The 24,828-nt window shown below is 40.4% G+C and overlaps 1 protein-coding gene across 2 annotated transcripts in view; it reads left to right on the top strand.

Moving 5' to 3' along the window:
* The window catches only part of LOC135480330 (sushi, von Willebrand factor type A, EGF and pentraxin domain-containing protein 1-like), a 79,615-nt gene that overhangs the window by 920 nt on the left and 53,867 nt on the right, over positions 1 to 24,828 (top strand). For both annotated transcript variants that reach the window (XR_010445925.1, XM_064760151.1), the window contains exons 2-13: positions 4,952 to 5,084; positions 6,802 to 6,981; positions 9,012 to 9,185; positions 9,646 to 9,819; positions 10,339 to 10,423; positions 10,848 to 10,936; positions 11,756 to 11,989; positions 12,959 to 13,129; positions 18,115 to 18,312; positions 19,069 to 19,263; positions 21,100 to 21,273; positions 22,512 to 22,709. Coding sequence is in view for 1 of the 2 variants with exons in the window: in XM_064760151.1 (XP_064616221.1) it covers positions 4,991 to 5,084; positions 6,802 to 6,981; positions 9,012 to 9,185; positions 9,646 to 9,819; positions 10,339 to 10,423; positions 10,848 to 10,936; positions 11,756 to 11,989; positions 12,959 to 13,129; positions 18,115 to 18,312; positions 19,069 to 19,263; positions 21,100 to 21,273; positions 22,512 to 22,709 (1,966 nt within the window). In the remaining variant the exon portion in view is untranslated. The remainder of the gene's footprint in view (positions 1 to 4,951; positions 5,085 to 6,801; positions 6,982 to 9,011; positions 9,186 to 9,645; positions 9,820 to 10,338; positions 10,424 to 10,847; positions 10,937 to 11,755; positions 11,990 to 12,958; positions 13,130 to 18,114; positions 18,313 to 19,068; positions 19,264 to 21,099; positions 21,274 to 22,511; positions 22,710 to 24,828) is intronic.

Here is a 24,828-nt window from a genome sequence, read left to right as displayed (position 1 = left end):
TTTAGATCTACTACACTTCAGTCGATCATTAGGTGTAATTTTTACACCTAACCCAGTTTTTCTTTCAGTCTTTAGGTTATAATCTCAGATTCTAGGTGTATTGCACTTCAGCATATAAGTGTAACCCACCTCAGTCTTTAGTGTTACTCCTCAGTCTTTAGGTGCAGCCCACCTCCAGTCTTTAGTAGTACTCCTCAGTCTTTAGGTGCAGCCCACCTCCCGCCTTTAGTATTACTCCTTAGTCTTTAGGTGCAGCCCACCCCCAGCCTTTAGTGTTAGTCCTTAGTCTATATTCAGCCCACCCCCAGCCTGTAGTGTTACTCCTCAGTCTTTAGGTGTAGCCCAGCTCCAGCCTTTAGCACTGCTCCTTAGTCTTTAGGTGCAGCCTACCCCAGCCTTTAGTGTAACTCCTCAGTATTTAGGTGCAGCCCACCCCAGCCTTTAGTATTGCTCCTCAGTACTCAGGTGCAGCCCACCTCAAACTTTAGTATTACTCCTGAGTCTTTACGCGCAGCCCATCCTAGACTTTACTGTTGCTCCTCGGTCTTTGGGTGCAACCCACCCCCAGCCTTTAGTATTACTCTTAAGTCTTTAGGTGCAGCCCTCCCCACCCTGTAGTATTACTCGTCAATCCTTAGGTGCAGCCAACCCCAGCCTTTAGTATTGCTCCTTAGTATTGGGTGCAGTCCACACCAGCCTTTATTATTACTCTTCAGTCTTTAGGTGCAGCCCAACTCCAGCTTTAAGCATTGCTCCTCAGTCTTTAGGCACAGGCCATTGCAGCCTTTAGTATTAGCCTGAGTCTTAATGGATACACAGAAAGGAAGTCTAAAACAAGAATTGTGTTTCGAAGCCAAATGAAGGAACTTATGTCCAAGTCACATTGTACTTAATCCGGACTGACCGCTGAACCCTTAAGAAAATTATACTTTGAAGGTTGAATTTCTTTTGTACCGTAACATTTATTTACAAATCATAATCTGCAGGCTAAGAAAAAAAGCCAAAGCGTTTCATGTAACCTTTAAGGTGCAACCCACCTCGGGTTATAAAATTACTCCTCAGTCTTTAAATGCAGCCCACCTTTGCTTGTAGTATTACTCCTCAGTCGTTATGTGCAACCCACTTGGGCTTTAGTGCTGCTCCTCAGTCTTTATGTGCCACCCACCACGGCTTTTAGTGTTACTCCTCAGTCTTTATGTGCAACCCACCACGGCTTTTAGTGTTACTCCCCAATCTGTATGTGCAACCCACCACGGCTTTTAATGTTACTCCTCAGTCTTCAAGTGCAGTTCACTTCGGCTTTTAGTGTTACACCTCTGTCTTTATGTGCAACCCACCACGGCTTTTAGTGTTACTCCCAATCTGTATGTGCAACCCACCACGGCTTTTAATGTTACTCCTCAGTCTTCAAGTGCAGTTCACTTCGGCTTTTAGTGTTACTCCTCAGTCTTTATGTGCAACCCACCACGGCTTTTAGTGTTACTCCCCAATCTGTATATGCAACCCACCACGGCTTTTAATGTTAGTCCTCAGTCTTCAAGTGCAGTTCACTTCGGCTTTTAGTGTTACACCTCTGTCTTTATGTGCAACCCACCAGGGCTTTTAGTGTTACTCCCAATCTGTATGTGCAACCCACCACGGCTTTTAATGTTACTCCTCAGTCTTCAAGTGCAGTTCACTTCGGCTTTTAGTGTTACACCTCAGTCTTTATGTGCAACCCTTCACGGCTTTTAGTGTTACACCTCAGTCTTTATGTGCAACCCACCACGGCTTTTAGCGTTACTCCTCAGTCTTTATGTGCAGCCCACTACGGCTTTTAATGTTACACCTCAGTCTTTATGTGCAACCCACCTCGGCTTTTAGTGTTACTTCTCAGTCTTTATGTGCAACCCACCTCTGCTTTTACTGTTACTCCTCAGTCTTTAGGTGCAGTTCACTTCGGCTTTTAGTATTACTCCTTAGTCTTTAAATTCAACCCACCTCAGCATTTAGTATTACTCCTCACCGTTTAAGTGCAATCCTCCTTAGCTTTTAGATTAGTTCACCCTAACTTCTATTTGTACATGTATTTCAACTTAGATTTATTATAATGCAGACTGTACACGGAGGTGTAATTCATTTTAACTTTTAACAGTATTTTAACAGTTTTACACCTCAGTCGTCGTCATATGGCTGGAAAAATATACGATGCAAGAAAGTACAATGCAAATCCCGAACATGCATGCATGCATAGACACATACACATACACAAACACATACATACACGCATACATACATGCATACGTACGTGCATAAAATGCCTACAAAATCATTCAGTAGAATAACAAACGTGCATCAAAATGAGCCAGTGCACAGTAATGTTTAATTCTTTAATTTTTTCATTGTTTATTTTATCATTGTTTACTGCCATACTCAAATGGCATGCATTATGGAGGAGGTAATCGAGGTGCCCTGGTTAATCTCTTACCTCCCCCAAGTTCTGTCTTAAGTCTTTGTGCTTTTGACCAACCAATTAGCAAAACAACCAACCCGTCGATCAATTAACCCGTCGATCAATCGATCGATCGATCAATCAATCAATCAATCAATCAATCAATCAATCAATCAATCAATCAATCAATCAATCAGTACTACTTTACGCTATAAAAACTCGCTCAAATTTATTATTAAAGAATGCTTGTTAAAACTTCTCTTTTATAGTTCGTATTCCATACGCATTAACTTTCCAATGGCCATGACAATGTCTTTTAGTAATATTATAAATGGTTGTTTTTTTAGTATCCATGTTTACTCGCTGTTATCTGTAGACTTTCACGTGTTGTTTGCCTTGTATAAATATTACCCTCACATATGCGAACATTATCCGGGCACCGGAACTGTCGACGCCCTGATACATTTGTATTACAGCTGAGATGAACCCCAGCTGTTAAGAAATTGTGTACCACGTAGTAACAACATGGTCTTTTTTTTTATTCAAATCTTACTGGAATAGCAATGATTGCTTTTAAATACTATATTTGTAAGGTAGGGTTAATGGACGATATGTTTTGATAGTCGCTGGTTGCCAGCTTTCCAGAAGCAATTGTGTACATAATTTATTGTAAAAGTGCGACATAAAATCTAATCTGTAAAATTCAAGACAATATTAAGATGGTGTAATAGATCATGTAACGGACAACATAACACTCTATTACACCAACAAAAGTAGTCAATCAAAATACCAGGACACATCTGTAACATATATAGCTTAACCTTGAAACGTTATAATACATCACTAGACGTAGAACATAATATATTCTGTCGTCACCTAGAAACGTTATGATACATCACTAGACGTACAACATAATGCATTCTGTCGTCACCCACAAACGTTACGATTCATCACTAGATGTACAACCTATTCCATTCTGTCCTCAGCTAGAAACGTTATGATACATCACTAGATGTACAACATAATGCATTCTGGCGTCACCCACAAACGTTACGATACATCACTAGATGTACGACATAATCCATTCTGTCCTCAGCTAGAAACGTTATGATACATCACTAGATGTACGACATAATGCATTCTGTCGTCTCCAAGAAACGTTATGATACATCACTAGATGTACGACATAATCCATTCTGTCGTCTCCAAGAAACGTTATGATACATCACTAGATGTACGACCTATTCCATTCTGTCCTCAGCTAGAAACGTTATGATACATCACTAGATATACAACATAATCCATTCTGTCCTCAGCTAGAAACGTCATGATACATCACTAGATGTACGACATAATCCATTCTCTCCTCAGCTAGAAACGTTATGATACATCACTAGATGTACGACATAATCCATTCTGTCCTCAGCTAGAAACGTTATGATATATCACTAGATGTACAACATAATTGAGTGCTGCGTAAAATTCTAATCAAATAAATAATGTGATCGTTGTATTCAGCTACCTTAGCTATCAATTTTAACGATGTTTATTACAGAAGAAGGAGACGTAAATTATTTTACTGAACTCGACAAATAATAGTATTTGCTTTTTCTCATCTACCGCGGAAACATTGGTTTAGAACCGATTTTCACAGTGACATGCCAGAAAACCATTACAAGGCTGAACGTCTTAAAACCAGACAAGGTTATGAGGCTACTGATTTTGACTGCACCTTAATATTACAATATCATATTCGAGCCGATTCTCCTGATGTAGTTTCGAAGTTGGGCTATCCATAGCATAGCCTTGTACTGAGGTGCTGAAGTGCTGAAGTAAGACCCAACCATCTGGGTAGCTACAAACTTAAGGATAGCCCTGTACCGAAGTACATAGACCAGATCCTCTGAGTAGCTACAAACTTGGACTATCTTAAGTATAATCCCGTACTGAAATACAGTAGACCCAACCTTGTGGGTAGCTACAAACTTAAGGATAGCCCTGTACGGAAGAACAGTAGACCAGATCCTCTGAGTAGCTACAAACTTGGACTATCTTAAGTATAATCCCGTACTGAAATACAGTAGACCCAACCTTGTGGGTAGCTACAAACTTAAGGATAGCCCTGTACGGAAGAACAGTAGACCAGACCCTCTGAGTAGCTACAAACTTGGACTATCTTAAGTATAATCCCGTACTGAAATACAGTAGACCCAACCTTGTGGGTAGCCACAAACTTAAGGATAGCCCTGTACCGAATTACAGTAGACCAGACCCTCTGAGTAGGTACAAACTTGGACCATCTTCAGTATAATCCTGTATTGAAGTACCTGACCTTCTGGATATTCACAAAACAGTTGTAGGCTAACTTGATTGTAACTATATAGCAACATGTACTGATACCTATAATCAACTTAATTTATACGACGGTGATCAGCATTACGGTGGAAGGAAACCGGACAGAGCCCATTAGCTGTATAAAATTTGGCGCCTGATACCATAATATATTCTTTTTCTTTCTAGGGATTTGGTTTCTAGCGACAACGAATACATATCCAGATCATGTGCGACATCTTTACACGGAACCGGAGGATGAGATTGGCGGCAGCTGTGCTGTTTCTGACATGCCTGACTCACGTCAACATGGAAGCAAACGGTAAATACAAAATATCTCACAAAGTACAAGACACTAACTGAAATTGGTGGGGGCGGGGTGGTGTATTTGGCAGAATTGGTGTGCTGCGTGCTAACTTTGTAGTCCATGAATAATTTCCTGGAATATTTATGGCCAAATAAAAAGACTATAAGACTGATTGATTGCTGTTTAAATGATACACGAATCGCTTTAGTTTTATTTCTTAATGTGCAGTTCTGGACAATTAATAGGGTATTACCGTACAAAAAAAATTAAGCTTTCGTTTTGGTGGGTAAATATTGCTTCAAAGTTCAGTTTTCTTAAGGCCTCATCAGTCAGTCCAGAAATTAAGTGTCTTGCTCTGGTGACGTGAACGATGATCACTGTTAAAAAAACTATGTGGGTGGAACTGACAGAATAGAGAATAGAGTGTGTGTGTGTGGGGGGGGGGGGGAGGTTGTGTGGGGTGTGGATTTGGGAGACGGATTTGTGGCACTAAGCCGGCCTTGCGAAGCCATGCTGTGTCTGAGCTCGTCACCTTTCCTACACTGTATAAAACAGCCAGACAATATCAAATCATGTGCAGCAGTGTAAATGACTAGGTATCTCTATAGGTAAATTTACACCAAGAGTCTTTTAATGGAAGAATTTGACAGCGACAGCTCAGAGCATTCCCTGTGGGGAAAAGCTAGGTCGCTTCACCTTTTCTTATCCATTGTTATTGAAGTATCACATCACGTGGCAAGCTGAGGAAGCTGACGCCTGAAAAATCCCACTATTTTTGTAAAAACCAAAACTGGCACAACAAATGTAGGGAAATATGTATGAATGAATGCGATGTTTGCTTGAACTAAGAAAATCAAAATCGTGCCGATTGACAAGTTAAATACACTTGGGTTCCTTACTTTAGCGACCACGGTTTACTGGGCTCGTGGGACTTCGTGCTCTTCGTTAACAAATACCCCAAAACGAAGAATTTCTTCATGATTTTCTTCATTTGTCATAGAAACATAATCTTTGTTTTAGAGATCCTTTTTATGTATTCTTTAAACGTACTTACCCACATACCTATTTATTTAACTCACGGTGGTCAAAAGACGGAGGAGCTCTGTCAATCGCGTATTGTCAACAAGGGCCCCATAAATGATCGCATCTCGTGTGGGTAGTTATAGTTTTCACATATGACACGAGCATCCTGTGTTATTCTCAGGTTCGTATAAATGTGACACCGGTAAAATGCCAGGGCTAAGGAGCTGTTGTGACCAGTCAGAGTGTCCGTTCTAAATTTGCATGGCCGAACAATATCTTACATATGCCGAGAATTTCCATTGCATGGATGACCCAATAAACGCTAATCTGTAAAATGGCGAAGCTGGTTGTAATGCACGCACGCAGTCAAGGTGTCTCCTGCGGCGAAGCAAACAGGAAAATAAACATGTGCAATGAGAACGGGGAAACTCTTTAAGGTCTTCTATCATCCTGCGGATAGTCGTAGTTTTCCCCATAATCTTCCCATTTTCCTCTCAACATAACGCTGGCTGCCATCGTTTAAGCGACATGTTCTTGAGTACGGCGTAAAACACCAAGCAAATAAATAAATAAATTGAACTGATTTTGAATAAGCCAACTTTGTTGTTCATTGCTGTACACATAAAATCAAAAAGTAGGGTCGTATGTATAATTTTCAGCGTAGTCTGTGCCACACCAAATCAGTTTCTTTTTGGTCTGTTCTGAACAGATTGTGGACGTCCTCCAGAAAAGCCCAACGCCAGTCATAACGGCACAGCCGACACCTACCCACACCGCTCCCTGGTTCGTTACACTTGTGAGAGGGGTTTCTTTCAGAAAGGTTACCCTGGTGTCATTTGTAACTTGGGAGCCTGGTATGGACACCCAACGATGCCCTTTTCATGCACACGTAAGTACACACCCAAAAAGAAAATCTGTTTCCTGAAAGTAACAGGATGTATTCTGGTTGTTACCACATAATCCTATGTCACGCTCAACATAATATTCTTTTAGTCTTATACAATTTCTGTATTGAGTTAATAAACTGTATGTGCTATGTTTAACAGAATAATCCGTTAAACATTAACAGAATTATCGATTGCCGTTGGCTGTTCAGGCCGGTTCAAATGCTGACATAGACTTGTCAGAGCTGCAGGCCATAGGATATGTAGAGGATATGCAATGAGTGACCCGAAGATATCATATTTATTACACGAAAGTAGTAGTTTTCGAGGCTTTTGTTCCGAGCCTCGAGGTTAATAAATTTGATATCGATGGTCACGAATTTCATATCCTATTTATCCCATAAATGCCTTATTGTAAATTTACAGCGGAAAAAGCCATTACGATTTAAACTTTTGGGCCGACGTCTTACCGCGTAGTGATATCACATATATAGGTCAAGTGAAGCGTCGTCAGTAAGTGACAAGTACATGGCGGAGTGTAATATAGTAGAGACAAAATCTATTAACATAACGATTTTTTTTTATACCATAGGCATGTCAAAAGTTTGCTTTATACAATATATCGTTCAATACGTTAATATTTATAATAATAATATTATATTATATTATTGGTCTCATCTGGATAATGTCAAAATTAGAGAAGCACAAAGTTTTAGGCCTATAGAATAATGTTAAGAAAAATAATGGCCTACCCGATGTTTCCTTTCTGGGGATTTTACTTAGCCTTCGTGGCGATAGCTCTGTGTCGTAGTCAGTGCAGATGATTTCCACACTGATTCGATGTTCTCTCGTCACATTTATAACTCTGGTGCAGCCTATTTTGTCAATTTTTACGATATCTCCTGGTCGAAAGTCGGCCATGTTGACATTTAATGAGATTTAAACCCCGTGCGGCTGAATTACTGCGTAGGCTGACGTCATATTTCTCTTTGACACTGAATTTATGCCCTGCACAGCGAAATTACTGCGCAGACTGACGTCATTTTTCTTTGTGACGCTGCATTTCATTGTGCGTCATTATGACGTCACGCCACTAGACCAGCGTTGTCTGCAGTGGACACAACTGACATGATGTTTTCTGAGCTCAACTTTATGCCAGGAACCGATTCCGCAGAGCCATTTCTGACCTAAGTCAAAATTTGAAATGCCGTCTTAAAGCTTATTTTTTGGCTTTAGAAATTAATATTTTGTTCACTTTATCAGTGTTATCTGAAGATAATAGTGCCTAATTTCAACTTCCAATACAAAAAAAACTGAGCACTGTGAAGAGGTTTCAAGTTTTGACTTAAGTCACAAACGGCTTTGTGGAATCGGCACCGGGAGCCGGTTTCATGACGGTCACATAGCTAAGAAAACCCTTAATTATCATGACAACGTATGTTGTAGAGATATGACGTACACTTAGCTAAGGGTTACTTAACACTAAGTATACTTCATAAAACCGACCCCTGGCTTTCTATTTGATGAATATTTTAGGGACAAAATCGTTATCCGCGCACTGAGAAAGGTGTTTGGGCATTTAAACCTTTCTCAACAGAACGCACTGTTTTTTCCTGTGACATTGCAGTCGCCTGCGGCTCAGCGTTAAAATTTCACACCCAGGATTTAAATCCCCATGCACGCTACTCAACACATCGATAACCTACAAAGTGAAATACACACGCGCTGGACTGTCACATGAGGAAACGATACGTTCTGCTGTTAACTGAACCTTCTGCGTAGCTCGTCCTAGAGTCCGCCATTGATTTTATAAGGGGATATAAACTTACCGGCCGGTGTTGTTTGAAAGGCCTTCTCTATTTAATACGTATATTGCCCACGGCCCGTGACTGACAGCGGGGCAGAATAAAAATCAATCAATCAGTGTTTCCTTTTTTTGTTTCCAAAAGAACGTTGTGTCGTTTATTTTTGTATTTATCAAACAGACCCTAAAAGCAATTCTTGTATACATAAATAAACAGGTTCTCTTTTGCAGTGGGATCCTGTAATTCCCCCGGTTTGATCGACAATGGCCAGAGAGACGGGTATGTGTTTTCTGTTGGGGCCACAGTAAAGTACTTTTGTAACGAAGGATACGAGATGAAGGGCTCTGCCGTAAGAATGTGCTTGGCAAGTACCTCGTGGTCCGGTAAAAAACCGTCGTGTGTCCGTAAGTCTGCTTGCCATTTGTTGTTCTATTTGTTCACCGTAATGCTGGCCGTCGTCATATAAGTCATAAATTCTTGAACACGGCATAAAACACCAGTGAAATAAATCCTATAAATAAATCAGTCAAAACCAAAGGGTCTAGTTTACCTTTTTTAAAATTCAGCGTTTTTTTTTTTTTTTTTGGCTCCATTGCATAAGGGGAAGGGTAGTGGATGGAGAAAATGAGAACTTTTAGCATCAGAATACGGTATATCCACAAGGTTTTACCCTTGCAGTAGAATGTAATATTTACGGTGCTTCTTCAAATCATTACCATGCCTAAGACTCTCCAGTCAGCAGAGTGTTGTGCTGACACCAGACATAATCTATAGCAATACCGACACCAACCAGTTAAACTACAACCAAATAAATAAATAAATTAAATGATATTGTGATGAATCCTTTGTTGTCGATGTCTGTAGCTATTCGCTGTCCTCGCCTCACCGCGCCTAAATATGGTAAAGTCCAACCGGGCGGTCTTGAATTTGGAGCTACAGCACGAGTCACGTGTGACGAGGGCTACCGTCTGATTGGTCCAGAGACTAGAAGTTGCCAAGCTGACAAGACATGGAGCGGAGAGAATAACAGCTGTGAAGGTAAAAGACAAATGAACCAATGAAGTAAACTATTTTAAAAGTAAGGATATTTGACGTGTTAGGTTTTGTCGCCGTTTATGTCCACCCATCTAACGCACGAATATATCTAATTTATCCAATTAATATCAAATATTTTTCAAATGCCAGCTTTGCCAAGAAATAAACAGAACGGATATGCATCATATATGTATATTCCCAGTGTACTAAAAGGCGACACACAAAAGGAGTTGGGGGCCTCCATGGCTCAGTTGATTGATTAGCGCGCTAGCGCAGCGCAATGACCCAGGAGTCTCTCACCAATGCGGCCGCTGTGAGTTCAAGTCCAGTTCATGCTGGCTTCCTCTCCGGTCGTACATAGGTGGTTTCCACCCACCATAAAATGCTGGCCTCCGTCGTATAAGTGAAGTATTCTTGAGTATGGCATAAAACACCAATCGAATAAATAAACAAAAGTTGTTGTAATTTGTTTTATTCGTCTGTAAATATCCTGTTAACAATGTAGCTATCTATCCATTGTAGAAATTACGTGCACGGTGCCGACGATTGAATCTGGCAGTGTGGACGTGGAGACACCCATCAAGTATGGTGATATTGCCATATTTAGGTGAGTGGTCGATCTAATAATACAGCCGACTCCAACAACCGTTGTGATTTCTGTTTTGTAAAAGTGAAATAGGACTAGTGCTGAAAGGGCATTAATCAGCTTTAAAAGTGTACATAAAGTAAAAAATAATATGTGTCTCAAGTGAAATAAATAAAATTATTTTTATAGGGTTTTAATCAGCCATTTTCTCAGGTGGCTATTTGAGACTGTACTTTCAGAAAATTTCCTTGTCAAATAACGGAAATCCTTAAGAAGAAACCGATAGGTGACGGTGTGGTCTAAATAAGCCGGGATATTTTGTCCTTCTCGACATACTTTTATGGCACATCAAAAATTTTAAAATAAACAATCATTAAAAATAGCTGTGAGTAAACTACAGCCACAATTTTGCACGTCGCTATGAATGGCTCTGGCTTTTTTACAGGTGTGACGTCGGCAAGACTCTCTCCGGCAAGAAGAGTTCTTTCTGTGTGGGACATAACGAATGGTCTCAGACGTTTCCGAGATGCATTGGTAAATTTGAACTTTGGCAATTCGGCTGTATATATAGGCTTGCTTATTCAACTAGGACTGTGCAGAAACCGAGGTCTGGGCTTATTATGTAACTTTAGTCATAAGTGCTTAAAAAATCAAACAGAACAGAAAAGAACTCAAATTATGGTTGATACATTGTTCTGCAGCAAAGAAGCAGTGTACAGATTTTAAACTTTTTAGAGCAAAACAATGAGTTTAGCCGTGGCCTTTGTTTGAATTATTGAATTAAGTTTTAAGATGTTTGACAAGTTTGGGCACTGGTCCCTTTGCATGGTTTTCATGTGACTTATTGTCTTAATCTTGATATAGAACGTTCGCTTACGCACGTGGATGTTTTCCCAGTTTTGTTATTTTGGTAGCAGCCATGATGTTGGGTGGCTCTTGTCACCCTATATTTATTTATTTATTTGATTGGTGTTTTCCGTCGTACTCAAGAATATTTCACTTATACAACGGCGACCAGCATTAGGGTGGGGTGAAGCTCGGGAGAAACTCACGACCACCCGCAAGTTTCTGGAAGACATTCTGACGTACAGAAAGGGGCCGCATGAGCTGGACTTGAACTCTTAGCAATCTCATTGGAGAGAGGCTTCTAGGTCACTGCGCCGCGCTAACCACCTCGACCAGGTCACTGTATACGCTAGGCTCTGTTTTACCTTAACGCCAAATATTTATCTGTATTTGCATTTCCTACTTTCCATTTGAATCTTTATAAATGAACAATTATTTGGTGTAGATATATGACAATCGAATAGATGTTTAACTACATAGTTCATAACTGAACTGATATCTTTCCAGATACATGTGAGGTACCCGATGTGATTAACGGCAATGTGCGACAACTAGGCAAAGACTATTACGGTTATGTCGAATATACAGCTGTCTCCGAGGATCGGGTCGAGAGTGGAGTGAGCCTTTATGTCTCCTGTGATTGGCCCCACAGCCTGAGTTGGAAAGCAAACACAAATGACCGGAAAACGAAGATTACTTGTGTTCAGGGCGTTTGGGACCGGATACCAAAGTGCAAACCACGTGGGTTTTATTTTTTACTCCTTCTACGATTTGAGCGTCGTAAAGCGGGATTTTTAAGCAGCATTCGACCCGGAAGCGTTAAGTACTACGCAACTCAGTCAGTCGTTCTGTCTGTCCGTTGGTCGGTCACCCTGTAGCATGGGCCTTCTGTATTTTAATACATAAATATAGGTCATTTACTTAATAAGGGCTTAGCACGAGGTTACGATGGAGAGATTTGACTTTGCACATGGAGAAAACGTCTCAAATTGAAAGGAATAGTTTTGAGTTATGAGATCTCCAACCTTAGTAAGAATTATTCAGTTATGGTTTACGTCATAATAGGATCAAGCTGAACAGAGGTGTCATTTGGGGAGGGAAACTGGCGATTTTTAAATTTCTCACTTAACATATTTTTGTCAAAAAAAAAAATTTATAACCGGTTTGAAGGTTGCTAATCGAGAGCTACTTGTAGTATATGTAGAGGCTGACATGCGCAATCCTACTCCATACTACTCACAGCCATCTGCTCCTTCCAGAGCCTCTCACCTATCTGGTCTGTCAGTTCAAGTCCAGCTCTTCCTGGCATCCTGTCCTATTCTGCTTGGCAGATGCATATGGTCGTAGACTTCCCCAGGGCTCCGGGCTTTGTCCGGTTTCCTCCCACAGTAATTCTGGCTGAAGCCGTATGGGTAAAATATTCCTTAGAATGGCGTAAAACACAAATCAAATAAATAAATAAACAATGTCGGCAATAACATAAGCGACGAACTTGGTGTTAAATAACAGGTAAATGACTAACCCCTGGCCGGGACATTTTATGTGATCTCAACTAATAAGGCACATGTGTGTTTGTTATGTTTGCTTGACACTGAGGAGAGTGCCTAGGCCAGTCTTGCAAACCTGTAATTATGTATAGTAGAAGCTAATAACTGCAGATTTTGTTCAGGTAAGATATTTGAGACAATCTTTTAATTCCTGTCCTCTCAGAGTCGTGTCGACGGTTAAGTGCGTTGAGAAACGGAAAGATGGAACATGACGGTCTGGAACACGGGTCCCGAGTCCGATATTCCTGCGATCTGGGTTACACTATTTCCTCTTATCGAAACAGAATCTGTAAATATGGGAAATGGACGGGACGTAAACCATGGTGCAAGAAAAGTAAGTGGGAGATTCGTTTATACATGTTTCTTTAATTTCTTTCCTTAATTGTTTTCTTCTGAAGTCTTGTGATTTTTTGATTGGGTTCTTGTCTTCGGCTGTTCTGACTCAGTGTCTCAGCTTTCTTCACCAACTTGAATTCTTCACGTAAACCATTGATACATCATTTCAGTATTGTAAGAAATAATACTACGTGTACACACTGTGCGATATTTTTTTGTAGCTATAGCATCTGTAATTGACTTTACAAATCTTTGAATGTACTGGTTGTATCTGTACATTTCAAGTGTGGGACTGTGACAAACTATTCAGCTTGTCTTTGCTTAATTTATTCCACAATGCATTGAAGGACAATATTCTAAGGCTTCCCCAGAACTAAAGTGACATGTTACCTTTTCTATAAGACTTGACATCTTGTATATCCTGTAAAAAAGCTCCACTCTGTCCTCACCCATAGCTGCTATTTTGTTTGTTTACAACGAGCGAGTGTATGTTAATATACGGTCCTGCACACAGCTCATTTTTCAGGTCATTAGTTGTTTTAGCATGTTCTGAGTTGTTGTTAAATGTTCCAGTTGAATTACTGAGTGTAATTTTTCACTTTGTTAAGAGCAATTTTTGATATATACAAGGAATGTTTGAGGGCTATTTTGCGTGATATTCCCCTAAGCTCGTAGCGCAGTGCTTGGAGTCGGGAGTAGCAGGACATTCAACTGAGTTTATGTTTCTTTCCCATGGCAAATATGAGGTGCTTTTATGGAATTTTATTACTTTGGGTATAATGCTCCTGAGAATATATTGTCAAGTACACAAAATCGCTTTGGTCATGCTGATCGAAAGAATTCTTACTACGGTCTGCACTTGGCACTGCGTAATGTGGAAGTGGGGATAGCCATACCCCCAAACTGTTCGATCCCTTGGGAGCTTTTTGTCAGTTTTCCTTATTCAATGTAAATATTTGGTAAATATCTTTTTTAAACGTCAAGAAAAACGCTCTCACATAAGCACAAAAGCTCTTGTTATATATAGTTCTATAGTTAAAAAAATTAGTTCTCTAAATCTGGCCGATCGGTAAAGCTATGTCATGATTGGTTGACTTAGGTCACGTGACCATAGGCCTTTGGAATATAAATAGGGCAGCCTTCCCAGTATTTCGGATGACACACAGCATCTCAAACCGTAAACATCTGACAATATAATAATCCATCCTTTACTGAATACCACTATATTTAGTGGTTAATATATGGATGATTGGGTATTACATGTAGATAAAATACCGTGGTTTTTTATGGAGAGTTCCTGAAAGTTGTGTCCTCTCCCACCGCACTCAATACCAAGCCTAATACATCAGAACACATGTTATGTATGGGTGATACATCAGTGAAAGTGAAGAATATGGCAAATCCACTTTGACTGCCAGTGTCTTTGTGCCAGATTACAGTACAGCCAACACTGACTTATTGATCTTGTGCTTGATCAATGTATTGGTTTGGAACATAACTATTGACACTCCAGGTTATAACTGACTGATGACATGTATAATCGTGTGATTGGTGTTTACAGTATTCATTTCCGGTTCATACGACGGTTTAGTAGAAATGTTCTCAAACAAAGTTACAGCGCTGTTGAAATTCTGAAAAAAAAAATTTTTTTCAACTTTTCAACACTCAACAATTTCAATTCTCTACGCACACCATTCACTTAACATCACAACACTCGTCAGCATTTTCAATGCTTTACGTAGCCAAATGGCCTATGAACATCACTCTGCACACGTTTGCAGCGTGAACTCTTCGTTAAAACAGTCTTAACATTCAGCAGTTTGAATTCTTCGCTGGAGTCGCTGACTCAACATCACAGCATCCGCAGATTTGAATTCTTACTGATAACCATTGCCTTAACATCCCAACATTTGTCAGGAGTTTGAGTTCTTCACCAGAACAGTAAACTCAACACCTGAACAATCGTTAACAATTTTCACGCAAGTTAGTGAACAATCGTTAACAGCATTCACGCAAGGTAGTGGTCAAACAACAAATGAATTATTTACGTCAAATATTGCCCAAGCATCTTAACAATTTGAATATTTTTACCCCAGGTAGTGACCTAGCATACCTATAGATGTCAATAGTTTGAATCCAGGTAGTTGACCTAGCACCTTAGCATATGTCAACAGTTTGAACGACCTAACATCCCTACATATATTCACAATTTGGTTTCTTCACCCGAGGTAGTGACCTAGAATCTTAACATATATCAATAGTTTGAGTGCTTCACCCCTGGTACTGACCTAGCATCCCTATATGTGTCAACAGTTTTGATTCTTAACCCCAGGTTGTGACCTAGCATCCCTACATATGTCAACAGTTTGAAATTTTCACCCCAGGTAGTGACCTAGCATCCTTACATATGTCAACAGTTAGAATTTGCCAGGTGAAGTATTGCCCAGGCATCCCTATATATGTCAACAATTTGGACTCTTAACCCCAGGTAGTGACCTAGCATCCCTACATATGTCAACAGTTTGAAATTTTCACCTCGGGTAGTGACCTAGCCTCCCTACATATGTCAACAGTTAGAATTTGCAAGGTGAAGTATTGCCCAGGCATCCCTATATATGTCAACAATTTGGACTCTTAACCCCAGGTTGTGACCTAGCATCCCTACATATGTCAACAGTTTGAAATTTTCACCCCGGGTAGTGACCTATCATCCCTACATATGTCAACAGTTAGAATTTGCCAGGTGAAGTATTGCCCAGGCATCCCCATATATGTCAACAGTTTGAAATTTTCACCCCGGGTAGTGACCTAGCATCCCTACATATGTCAACAGTTAGAATTTGCCAGGTGAAGTATTGCCCAGGCATCCCCATATATGTCAACAATTTGGATTCTTCATGCCAGGTAGTGACCTAGGATCCCTACATATGTCAACAGTTAGAATTTGCCAGGTGAAGTATTGCCAAGGCATCCCTATATATGTCAACAATTTGGATTTTTAACCCCAGGTAGTGACCTAGCATCCCTACATATGTCAACAGTTTGAAATTTTCACCTCGGGTAGTGACCTAGCCTCCCTACATATGTCAACAGTTAGAATTTGCCAGGTGAAGTATTGCCCAGGCATCCCCATATATGTCAACAATTTGGATTCTTCATGCCAGGTAGTGACCTAGGATCCCTACATATGTCAACAGTTTGAATTCTTCATCTCAGGTAGTATAAGTGAAATATTCTTGAGTACGACATAAAACACCAATCGCTCCAAGTAGTGACCTATCATCCCTACAGATCCCTACAGTTTGAATTCTTCTCCCCAGGAAGTGACCTAGCATCTTAACATATGTCAACAGTTAGAATTTGCCACGTCAAGTATTGCCCAGGCATCCCAACAGTCGTTCACAGTTTCAATTCTTCACGCCAAGCCAGGCATGCCAGGATTTGACCAAGCATCCCAACATTCGTCAACCGTTTGAATTCTTCGCGTTGAGTATTGAGCAAGTATCCCAACATTCGTCAAAGGTTTGAATTCTTCGCTTTGAGTACTGAGCAAGTATCCCAACATTCGTCAGCTTCACAGGGAACATTGCTCCGTCCTTCCAGCACCTGTCATTTATCGCTTTATGTATTAATGTGTTTCGAACGCAACTTACAGCGGTATTGTTTAAATCCTGTAATGAGTTGTGTAAAATCTGCTTGAACTGCTGTAGACTGCATTATAATGCAAATCTGCTCTGGGTGCAAAGTATCGTATTATGGCGTATTAAAATAAGTTCAACCTGAACCATCCGTGTTTAAATATAAATCTTCGGTTAGGAGAAATCTAGACGGTTACGTAATATAATATAGTGTAAATGTTCTAAGGCATCTGTGTTAACGTTACGTGTTACAGTGGAACGCCGCAAATGAAGGAGGATAAAGAAAGTGTTTGTAATCACCGTCTACGCAGTTTAATATTCTGCTGTTGTTTTGCACAGTGTGTTATTGTAACTATGTGCTGTGTTTTGTTTAAAAGACACCAATCATTCTTCGTTTTATTCTTCAAAGTACCCTTGCACTTTCTACAAAACTTTGGAGAAATCAATCAGAAATCTGTGAAAAAAAATTCTCTTTGCTACATTCCCACCAGCAGGAGAGCAGTGCCACTACACTGTGTACAGACGATACAAAGTATACAGGCAGCACCAGATCTCCAGACAGCACATTATGTACACACAACATAAAATATATAGATTACACTGGCTCTGCAGACAGTACATTATGTAGAGACAATACAAAGTAGATAGACAACACTGGCTCTACAGACAGAACATTGTGGGCAGAAAATACAAAGTATATAAACAACACCAAGTCTACAGTCAGTATATTGTGCTGAGATAATAAGAGTATATAGAGAACACCAGGTCTACAGACATTGCGTGCAGACAATATCAAGTATATAGACGCCTAAAGGTCTAGAGACAATACATTGTGTGCAGACAATACAAAGTATATAGACGACTCCATATCTACAGGCAGTACATTGTGTACAGATAATACAAAGTATACAGACAGAACCAGGTTTACAGACAATACATTGTGCATAGAAAATACAAAACATATAGACTACAACGGGTCTACTGACAGTACATTGTGTACAGACAATGCAAAGATCCGCATGTTGCTGGAAAACCTTAGCACTTATGGCCACAGACAGTATATTGTGTACCGACAATACAAACTATATAAACAACATAAGGTGTATAAACAATACAAAGTATATAGTCAACATTAAGCCTACAGACAGAATACGGTGTACATTCACTCCAATGTGTATAGACAGCACAGGGTGTACAGACAATACAAAGTATAGACAACACAAGTCATTTCAACGCAATGCACAAACGTTTCGTCTATTTTACCCAGGGTCTTAATAACTGAATGACATACTACATAACGTAATTATCCAGCTATTGATTTCACATGTTGTTCTTTTCATTTTAGACTATTGTCCCTATCCAAAAGATTTACCCCAAGGTATGGAACTTAAGGATTATCCAACAGCTACATGGTACGAGCACGACACTGTCCTGAGACTGGAGTGTAGTAAAGGATATAGAACTTCTCGTGACGAAGTCAACCTGGATTTGACATGTTACAACACTACGTGGACAATCAGTGACGGCCTCCGATGTGAAGAAGGTAAGAAGCGACTTAAACCAAAGATTATTACACACACACACTAATATGTCACACCAAGGGTTATTTCTAAATTATGCCAGACATTATTAAACACTGCGTGGACAATCAGTGACGGCCTCCGATGTGAAGAAGGTAAGAAGCGACTTAAGCCAAAGATTATTACACACACACACACTAATATGTCACACCAAGGGTTATTTCTAAATTATGCCAGACATTATTAAACACTGCGTGGACAATCAGTGAAGACCTCCGATGTGAGCGAGGTAAGTAATTGTATAAACAAACACAGAATTTAGTATAAACATTAACTTGTGATAGCCAGAATTCCTGACAGTAAGTCCATCAGTTAATCTGTCGGTGATTTCACTTTCACATCTCATCCATGCTGTAACTGCGAGTTCATTTTCAGCTTTTGCCGCCTTCTTGGTTGATCGTACATGGGAGTGTCCACCTGCATTGTGGTTTGGCGTTGATTTCTCCCGGGTTCTGCCAGGTTTCCTCCATCCTTAATACTGGTCGTCGTGGTATAAGTGAAGGAGGACGGCGTAAAACACCAGCCAAGTAAATAAATACATAGAAATCAAACCATTTGAGAAAAACAAACATCATCCACTTTTGTGTACCCATGTTTAAGCAGCATTATAGAATTAACATCAGCTTAGCTGGGGTAGAAGTTAAATTTACATGACAACGTTTAGGGCTATGTGGTATAGTCAACCTCTATTAACCAGTGAATTAATTCTTTCTTCATAGCGCCGTGTGTTTACGAAGTAGGCGATACTGAGAAAATTGTGTCTGGGGCGGCTATGGCGGACGGTAGATTTCATCACAACTCCAATATAGAGATACAATGCAAGAATGGCACAAAGTTTCAATTGGAGAATGGTGTCTCCAGAGCCACATGTGAATTCGGGGAATGGAAGCCCAGAGTGCCCCTGTGTGAACCGGGTAAAACTGTATATATCTCAAATATACATGTACATTCATTGTTTATCTATTATTTACTTTTTTGGACACAAGAAAGTCTTAGTTTCTTATTGGGTTTGCTTTCTTATTTAGTTTAATTTCTAAAAATAGAATTGACCTTTTGACGCTTCCCATAAAGAAACGTCTAGAATAAAACAATCTTCATAAATCTCGGGTTCCTAAGAAGTTTACATCCAGCTGTATCATTTGTCCTTGAAATGTACCAGTTGCCCTTGGGCTGTACCATTTGTCCTTGGACTGTACCGGGTGCCCTCGAGCTATGCAATTTGTACGTGGACTGTTCTAGTTGCCCTTCAGCATGAAGGGGATAGTGCAACGACTGGTTGACCCGTATCAGTATAATGGCTCGGGCGGGGCGCCTTACTTGCCGTCGGTAAGTCGTCTCAGTGAGGCAGCACGAGATAAAAGAGCGGTGGAAATCCGTTCTCCTACAAGGAGACACATTACATATACCCTAAGGATTCCTTCGTCGTCATATGACTGAAAAATTGTTGAGTACGACGTTAAACCCCAAGCACTAACTCACTCACTCTAGTTGACCTTGGGCTGTAATATTTGTCCTCGGACTGTAGCAGTTGTCCTTGGGCTGCAACAGTTTTCCTCAAACAGTAACGGATGTCCTAGGACTGTAACAGTTGTTCCCGGGCGGTAACACTTGTACTCGGCATGTACCAGTTGTCCTTGTTCTGTACCAGTTGTCCTCAGACTGTAACAGTCGTGCACGTAATGTAACATGTGCCCTTGAACTGTACCAGTTGTCCTCGGTATGTATTATTTATCCGTGGACTGTAACACTTGCCCTTGGGCTGTAACACTTGTGGCCGGACAGCACCAGTTCTCCTCGAACTGTAACAGCTGTCTCTGGGATATAACAGTTGTACTCGGGATGTAACAGCTGTACTCTGGCTATAAAAATTGTCTTTGGGCTGTAACAGTTGACCTTAGGCTGTACCAGTTGTTCTCAAGCTGTACCAGTTGTCCTCGGGCTGTAATATTTGCCTTCGTGTTGCACAATTTGTCATCGGACTGTACCATTTATTCTCGGGTTGTACCATTTGTTCACGGGCTGTAACAGTTGTCCTTAGGATGTACCATTTGTCTTTGGCCTGTACCAGTTGGCCCCAGGCTGTACCACTTAATTGTGTTTGGACTGTACCAGTTGTCCACGGATTGTAACAGTTGTGCTCTGAATGTAACATCTCTCCTCGGGCTGGAACAGTTGGCCTCGCGCAAGCAGCACCAGTTGTCTGCTAGCTGTAACAGTTGTTCATGGGCTGTCACCCTTTCCGTCACACTGTACCTTGTCCATGGGCTGTAAAATTGGACCCGGGCTGTAACATTTGACCTCGGGCTGTAACAGTTCTCAGACTGTAACAGTTTTCCCTGGGTAGTACTAGTTGTGAGATTGTCAGACAGTAGTGCGCCGGCTGTGTTAGTTGTCCATTGGTTCTATCAGTTCGACTCAAGCAAAACAGTTGTCCCCAGGCTCTAATAGTTGCACTCATGTTGTAACAATTGTTTTTGCATTGTAACAGTTTCCTTGGCGTGTAGCACTTCTCCGTCTGTAACAGTTGATTTCGGGCTGTTACAGTTGTCCACAGATTGTGACAGTTGTACTCTGGATGTTACAGTAGTCGTCAGGCTGTAACATTTGAACACCTGACAGACCTTAGAGGATTGGGCACCTGAGGCTCTATGCAGACGACTGGATGTGTATGCTATATTTTCGCTGTTTTTACTGTTTAGAGGCAATAGACCACATAGTAAATTAACAATACGTGTTACTTCCGCTAACAGCTTCCTGTACACAAACACCCTCCCCGCTGAGACACGGAATGACGCAACATGACGGGCTGAAACACGGGTCCCGAATCAAATACTCCTGTGATCTGGGCTACACTCTCTCCAATCACCAACACAGAACCTGTGAATTCGGAAAATGGGGTGGACGGAAACCGAGGTGCACGAAAAGTAAATAACAGATTGCCCGCGTTTTTGTTAGTTTTTTTGTTTCGATAATGTATTTTCCTGCTTGGCTATGTATAAGTGTACACATACAAAGAACTCCGGAAGAGATAAGGCCTACATCTAACGTAAATGCTGTAGACCTATACAAACTGTTACATTAACACTATAATATTAAGTAATCGAAGACACTCGTAAAACTATTTTTTTCGTTAAAAATAGTTGTTCGCTTTAAGTCACAATAAGTGATAACTCCGATTATTGCAGTCATTTTACTCGATATTTTAGCTTTTTTTCAATTTTCAAAATAAAAATCTGCAAGCCGTAATTGATATACACATGTCATGTGATCATTCAGTTCACGTTCAAGTCTGAAAATTTTACACAACAAAAAGGACAGTCGCTTAAGTGGTTAGATCTCATGATTTAGTTCGACTTATTCTTCAAATATATGATATAAATGAACACATTTCATTCAGTGAAAAATATGGTCGAATACACCCCACCCCACACACCCACCACCCCCCAACCCCACCACCACACACGACCACGCCGGGGCAGAAAATATCCATTTTTCCCTCTCTTGGTTAGAAACAAATTCAAAAAATAATTGTTTATTGTCTATTGCTTTTCATTTGGCACACATTACTTTTTACTTTATGCACACTTTATGTAATAACAGAAGTACGCTCACAGAGATAAGTATGCCATGCTCTTTTAATTTCTATGATTTCCCATCTATGTATTCCAATGCTCTTTGATTGGTGTATACAATTACTGAAATACCTGATCATTATTTCCGATCTTTTCATTTCCAATAATACCTTGAAAATTTATAATGGGATCTGTTTTAATTTTAACTGGTTGTGAGTTCTTTATATATTGTATCAAACCTGATTTAGAGGTGCAAGTCTTGCCAAGACGCCTGGTGAAAAGAAAACGCCAAATTGTACCAGTATGCCGTGTGATTTGTACAGAAACATCCAACAGGTTAGCTCTAAGAGTTCTGTTCGTGGTTTGCAGGTAACAAATTATTTCCCACAATTCATCTTTGTCAGGTTGTCTTTTATGTTGACGTCGCTCCAGTGGCCAGTGATAATGAACGGAGTATAGACATGCGAACTATAGTACATGTATAAATGAGGCAGTGGTATTTATGTACTTCTCTCTTCAGGTATTACTCATATCCGGCGCAGACCTCACAAAAATCCCGTAAATGCACTGTTTGTTTCATTCCACTTCAGATTATTGTCCCTATCCAAAAGATTTACCCCAAGGTATGGAACTGAAGGATTATCCAACAGCTACAAGGTACGAGCACAACGATGTCCTGACACTACAGTGTGGTAAAGGATATAGACCTGCTATTGACGGAGTCAGCCTGGAATTGACATGTTACAACACTACGTGGACAATCAGTGACGATCTCCGATGTGAAGAAGGTAAGAAGCGACTTAAACCAAAGATTATTACACACACACACTAATATGTCACACCAAGGGTTTTGTCTAAATTATGCCAGACATTATTAAACACATTAACTTGTTACACCTGTATGGTTCCAGTCTAACTTGAGCCTGTCTTAATTACACATGCTAGGGCTTCCGTGGCCGAGGTGGATAGCATGCCAGCACGGCGTGTTGACCAACGAGCCTCTCTCCAGCCTTTCCAATCTAGCTCACCCTGGCTTCCTCCACGCCTGTCAGCAACCGGTTGATGGTGGGTTTCCCCCAGGCTGTGCCCGGTTTCTTCCCACCATAATACTGGCTACCGTCATACAAGTGAAATCCATGAGTACGACATAAAACACCAATCAAATAAAAAAGTAAACACTTCACACACTAACACGTCACGCCCAGAATTACACACGTGTAACCTATATGTATGACGCTCAGGGTTCCAGTCTACAGTATGCCAGTCTATTACACACATTAACCTGTGACACTTATGGTTCCTGTATAAGTTCTGGTAGATGTTATCGCACGCGTTTAACCTGTGACATTTATGGTTCCTGTATAAGTTCTGGTAGATGTTATCGCATGCGTTTAATCTGTGACACGTATGGTTCCTGTATAAGTTCTGGTAGATGTTATCGCACTCGTTTAACCTGTGACACTTATGGTTTCTGTATAAGTTCTGGTAGATGTTATCGCACGCGTTTAACCTGTGACACGTTGGGTTCCAGCCTATGTTAAACCAAATATGTTTACGGTCTAAATTATGAAGGTCTTTATTGCACAGGTTTAATTTGTGACACCCAGGATTCCGTGCTAAGTTAGGCGAAAGGTTAGTACTCCCGTTTAAGCTGTAACACCTATTATTTTAATGTACGTTAAGTCAGGCTTCAGTAATAGCCTTAAAAACCCGGAATAAAACCCTGACTGGGTGAATTGACAAAAGGTCGTGTTGCACCTGTTACGTGTGACCATTTGTCAGCTATCACACTGTCGTCGTGTTACTTCTCCTAATCACTAAACACGAACACTTGACTTTACTTGCCAACTGTTACTTTTACACACCCAAGTACATGTACAAACATCCGAGCGCTCTCATCACTTCGCGCAGACTTCATCCTCCCCCGTAATCCCGCGTTCCTACATGAATTTTCTAACTCTTCAGTGTGTGAGGTGGGTAAACAAACAGGAAGTGAAGACCGTTAGTTATCCAAATCCCCTTTTTTAAAGAATGAAAAGAAATTTTTTAAAAAATCTTCTTTAATATCTAAAGAAAAAGTCTGTGTTGATTATAAATGTCCATCAATAAAGGCAAGGGATACGTCTATCACACTGTCGTCACTGTTCTGGTTTTACTCTCTATGCTGTGCGTCTATCACACTGTCGTCACTGTTCTGGTTTTACTCTCTATGTTGTGCGTCTATCACACTGTCGTCGCTGTTCTGGTTTTACTCTCTATGCTGTGCGTCTATCACACTGTCGTCGCTGGTCTGGTTTTACTCTCTATACTGTGCGTCTATCACACTGTCGTCGCTGTTATGGTTTTACTCTCTATACTGTGCGTCTGTCACACTGTTGTCGCTGTTCTGGTTTTACTCTCTATACTGTGCGTCTGTCACACTGTTGTCGCTGTTCTGATTTTACTCTCTATGCTGTGCGTCTATCACACTGTCGTCGCTGTTCTGGTTTTACTCTCTATGCTGTACGTCTTTAATTGTACATGTAAATAGTAGAGAACTCAGTGAGTAATATAAATACTAACATTAATATCATTGATATAACAAAACACATGTGACGCTTAGGGCTCCAATCCTACCTGGCACAGACAATAATACAAACATTACCTAATGATGCCTAAACCACCAATCTAACATAACTCGGTAATAATCTGACTGAAACATTGCAACAAATGTGATTTTGCAATATTGTCTGTGGCATAACATAATAATCCCAAGGGAAAGGCAAATACTTTGGTCTGTTTCTTTTAAATTGTAGGCTATATTCAGCTGTCTGTAAAATACGTCATAGTCACTACCAAAATAGCCTGCCGTCATTGATGCGTAACACACTCCTCACATTCATAGATCGGACGTCCATATAATGGCAA

The sequence above is a fragment of the Liolophura sinensis genome, chromosome 13, assembly GCF_032854445.1.
Source record: "Liolophura sinensis isolate JHLJ2023 chromosome 13, CUHK_Ljap_v2, whole genome shotgun sequence".
Classification (NCBI taxonomy): domain Eukaryota; kingdom Metazoa; phylum Mollusca; class Polyplacophora; order Chitonida; family Chitonidae; genus Liolophura; species Liolophura sinensis.
Note: the sequence above shows the minus strand (reverse complement) of the source record. Positions and strands in the feature narration are given on the sequence as shown.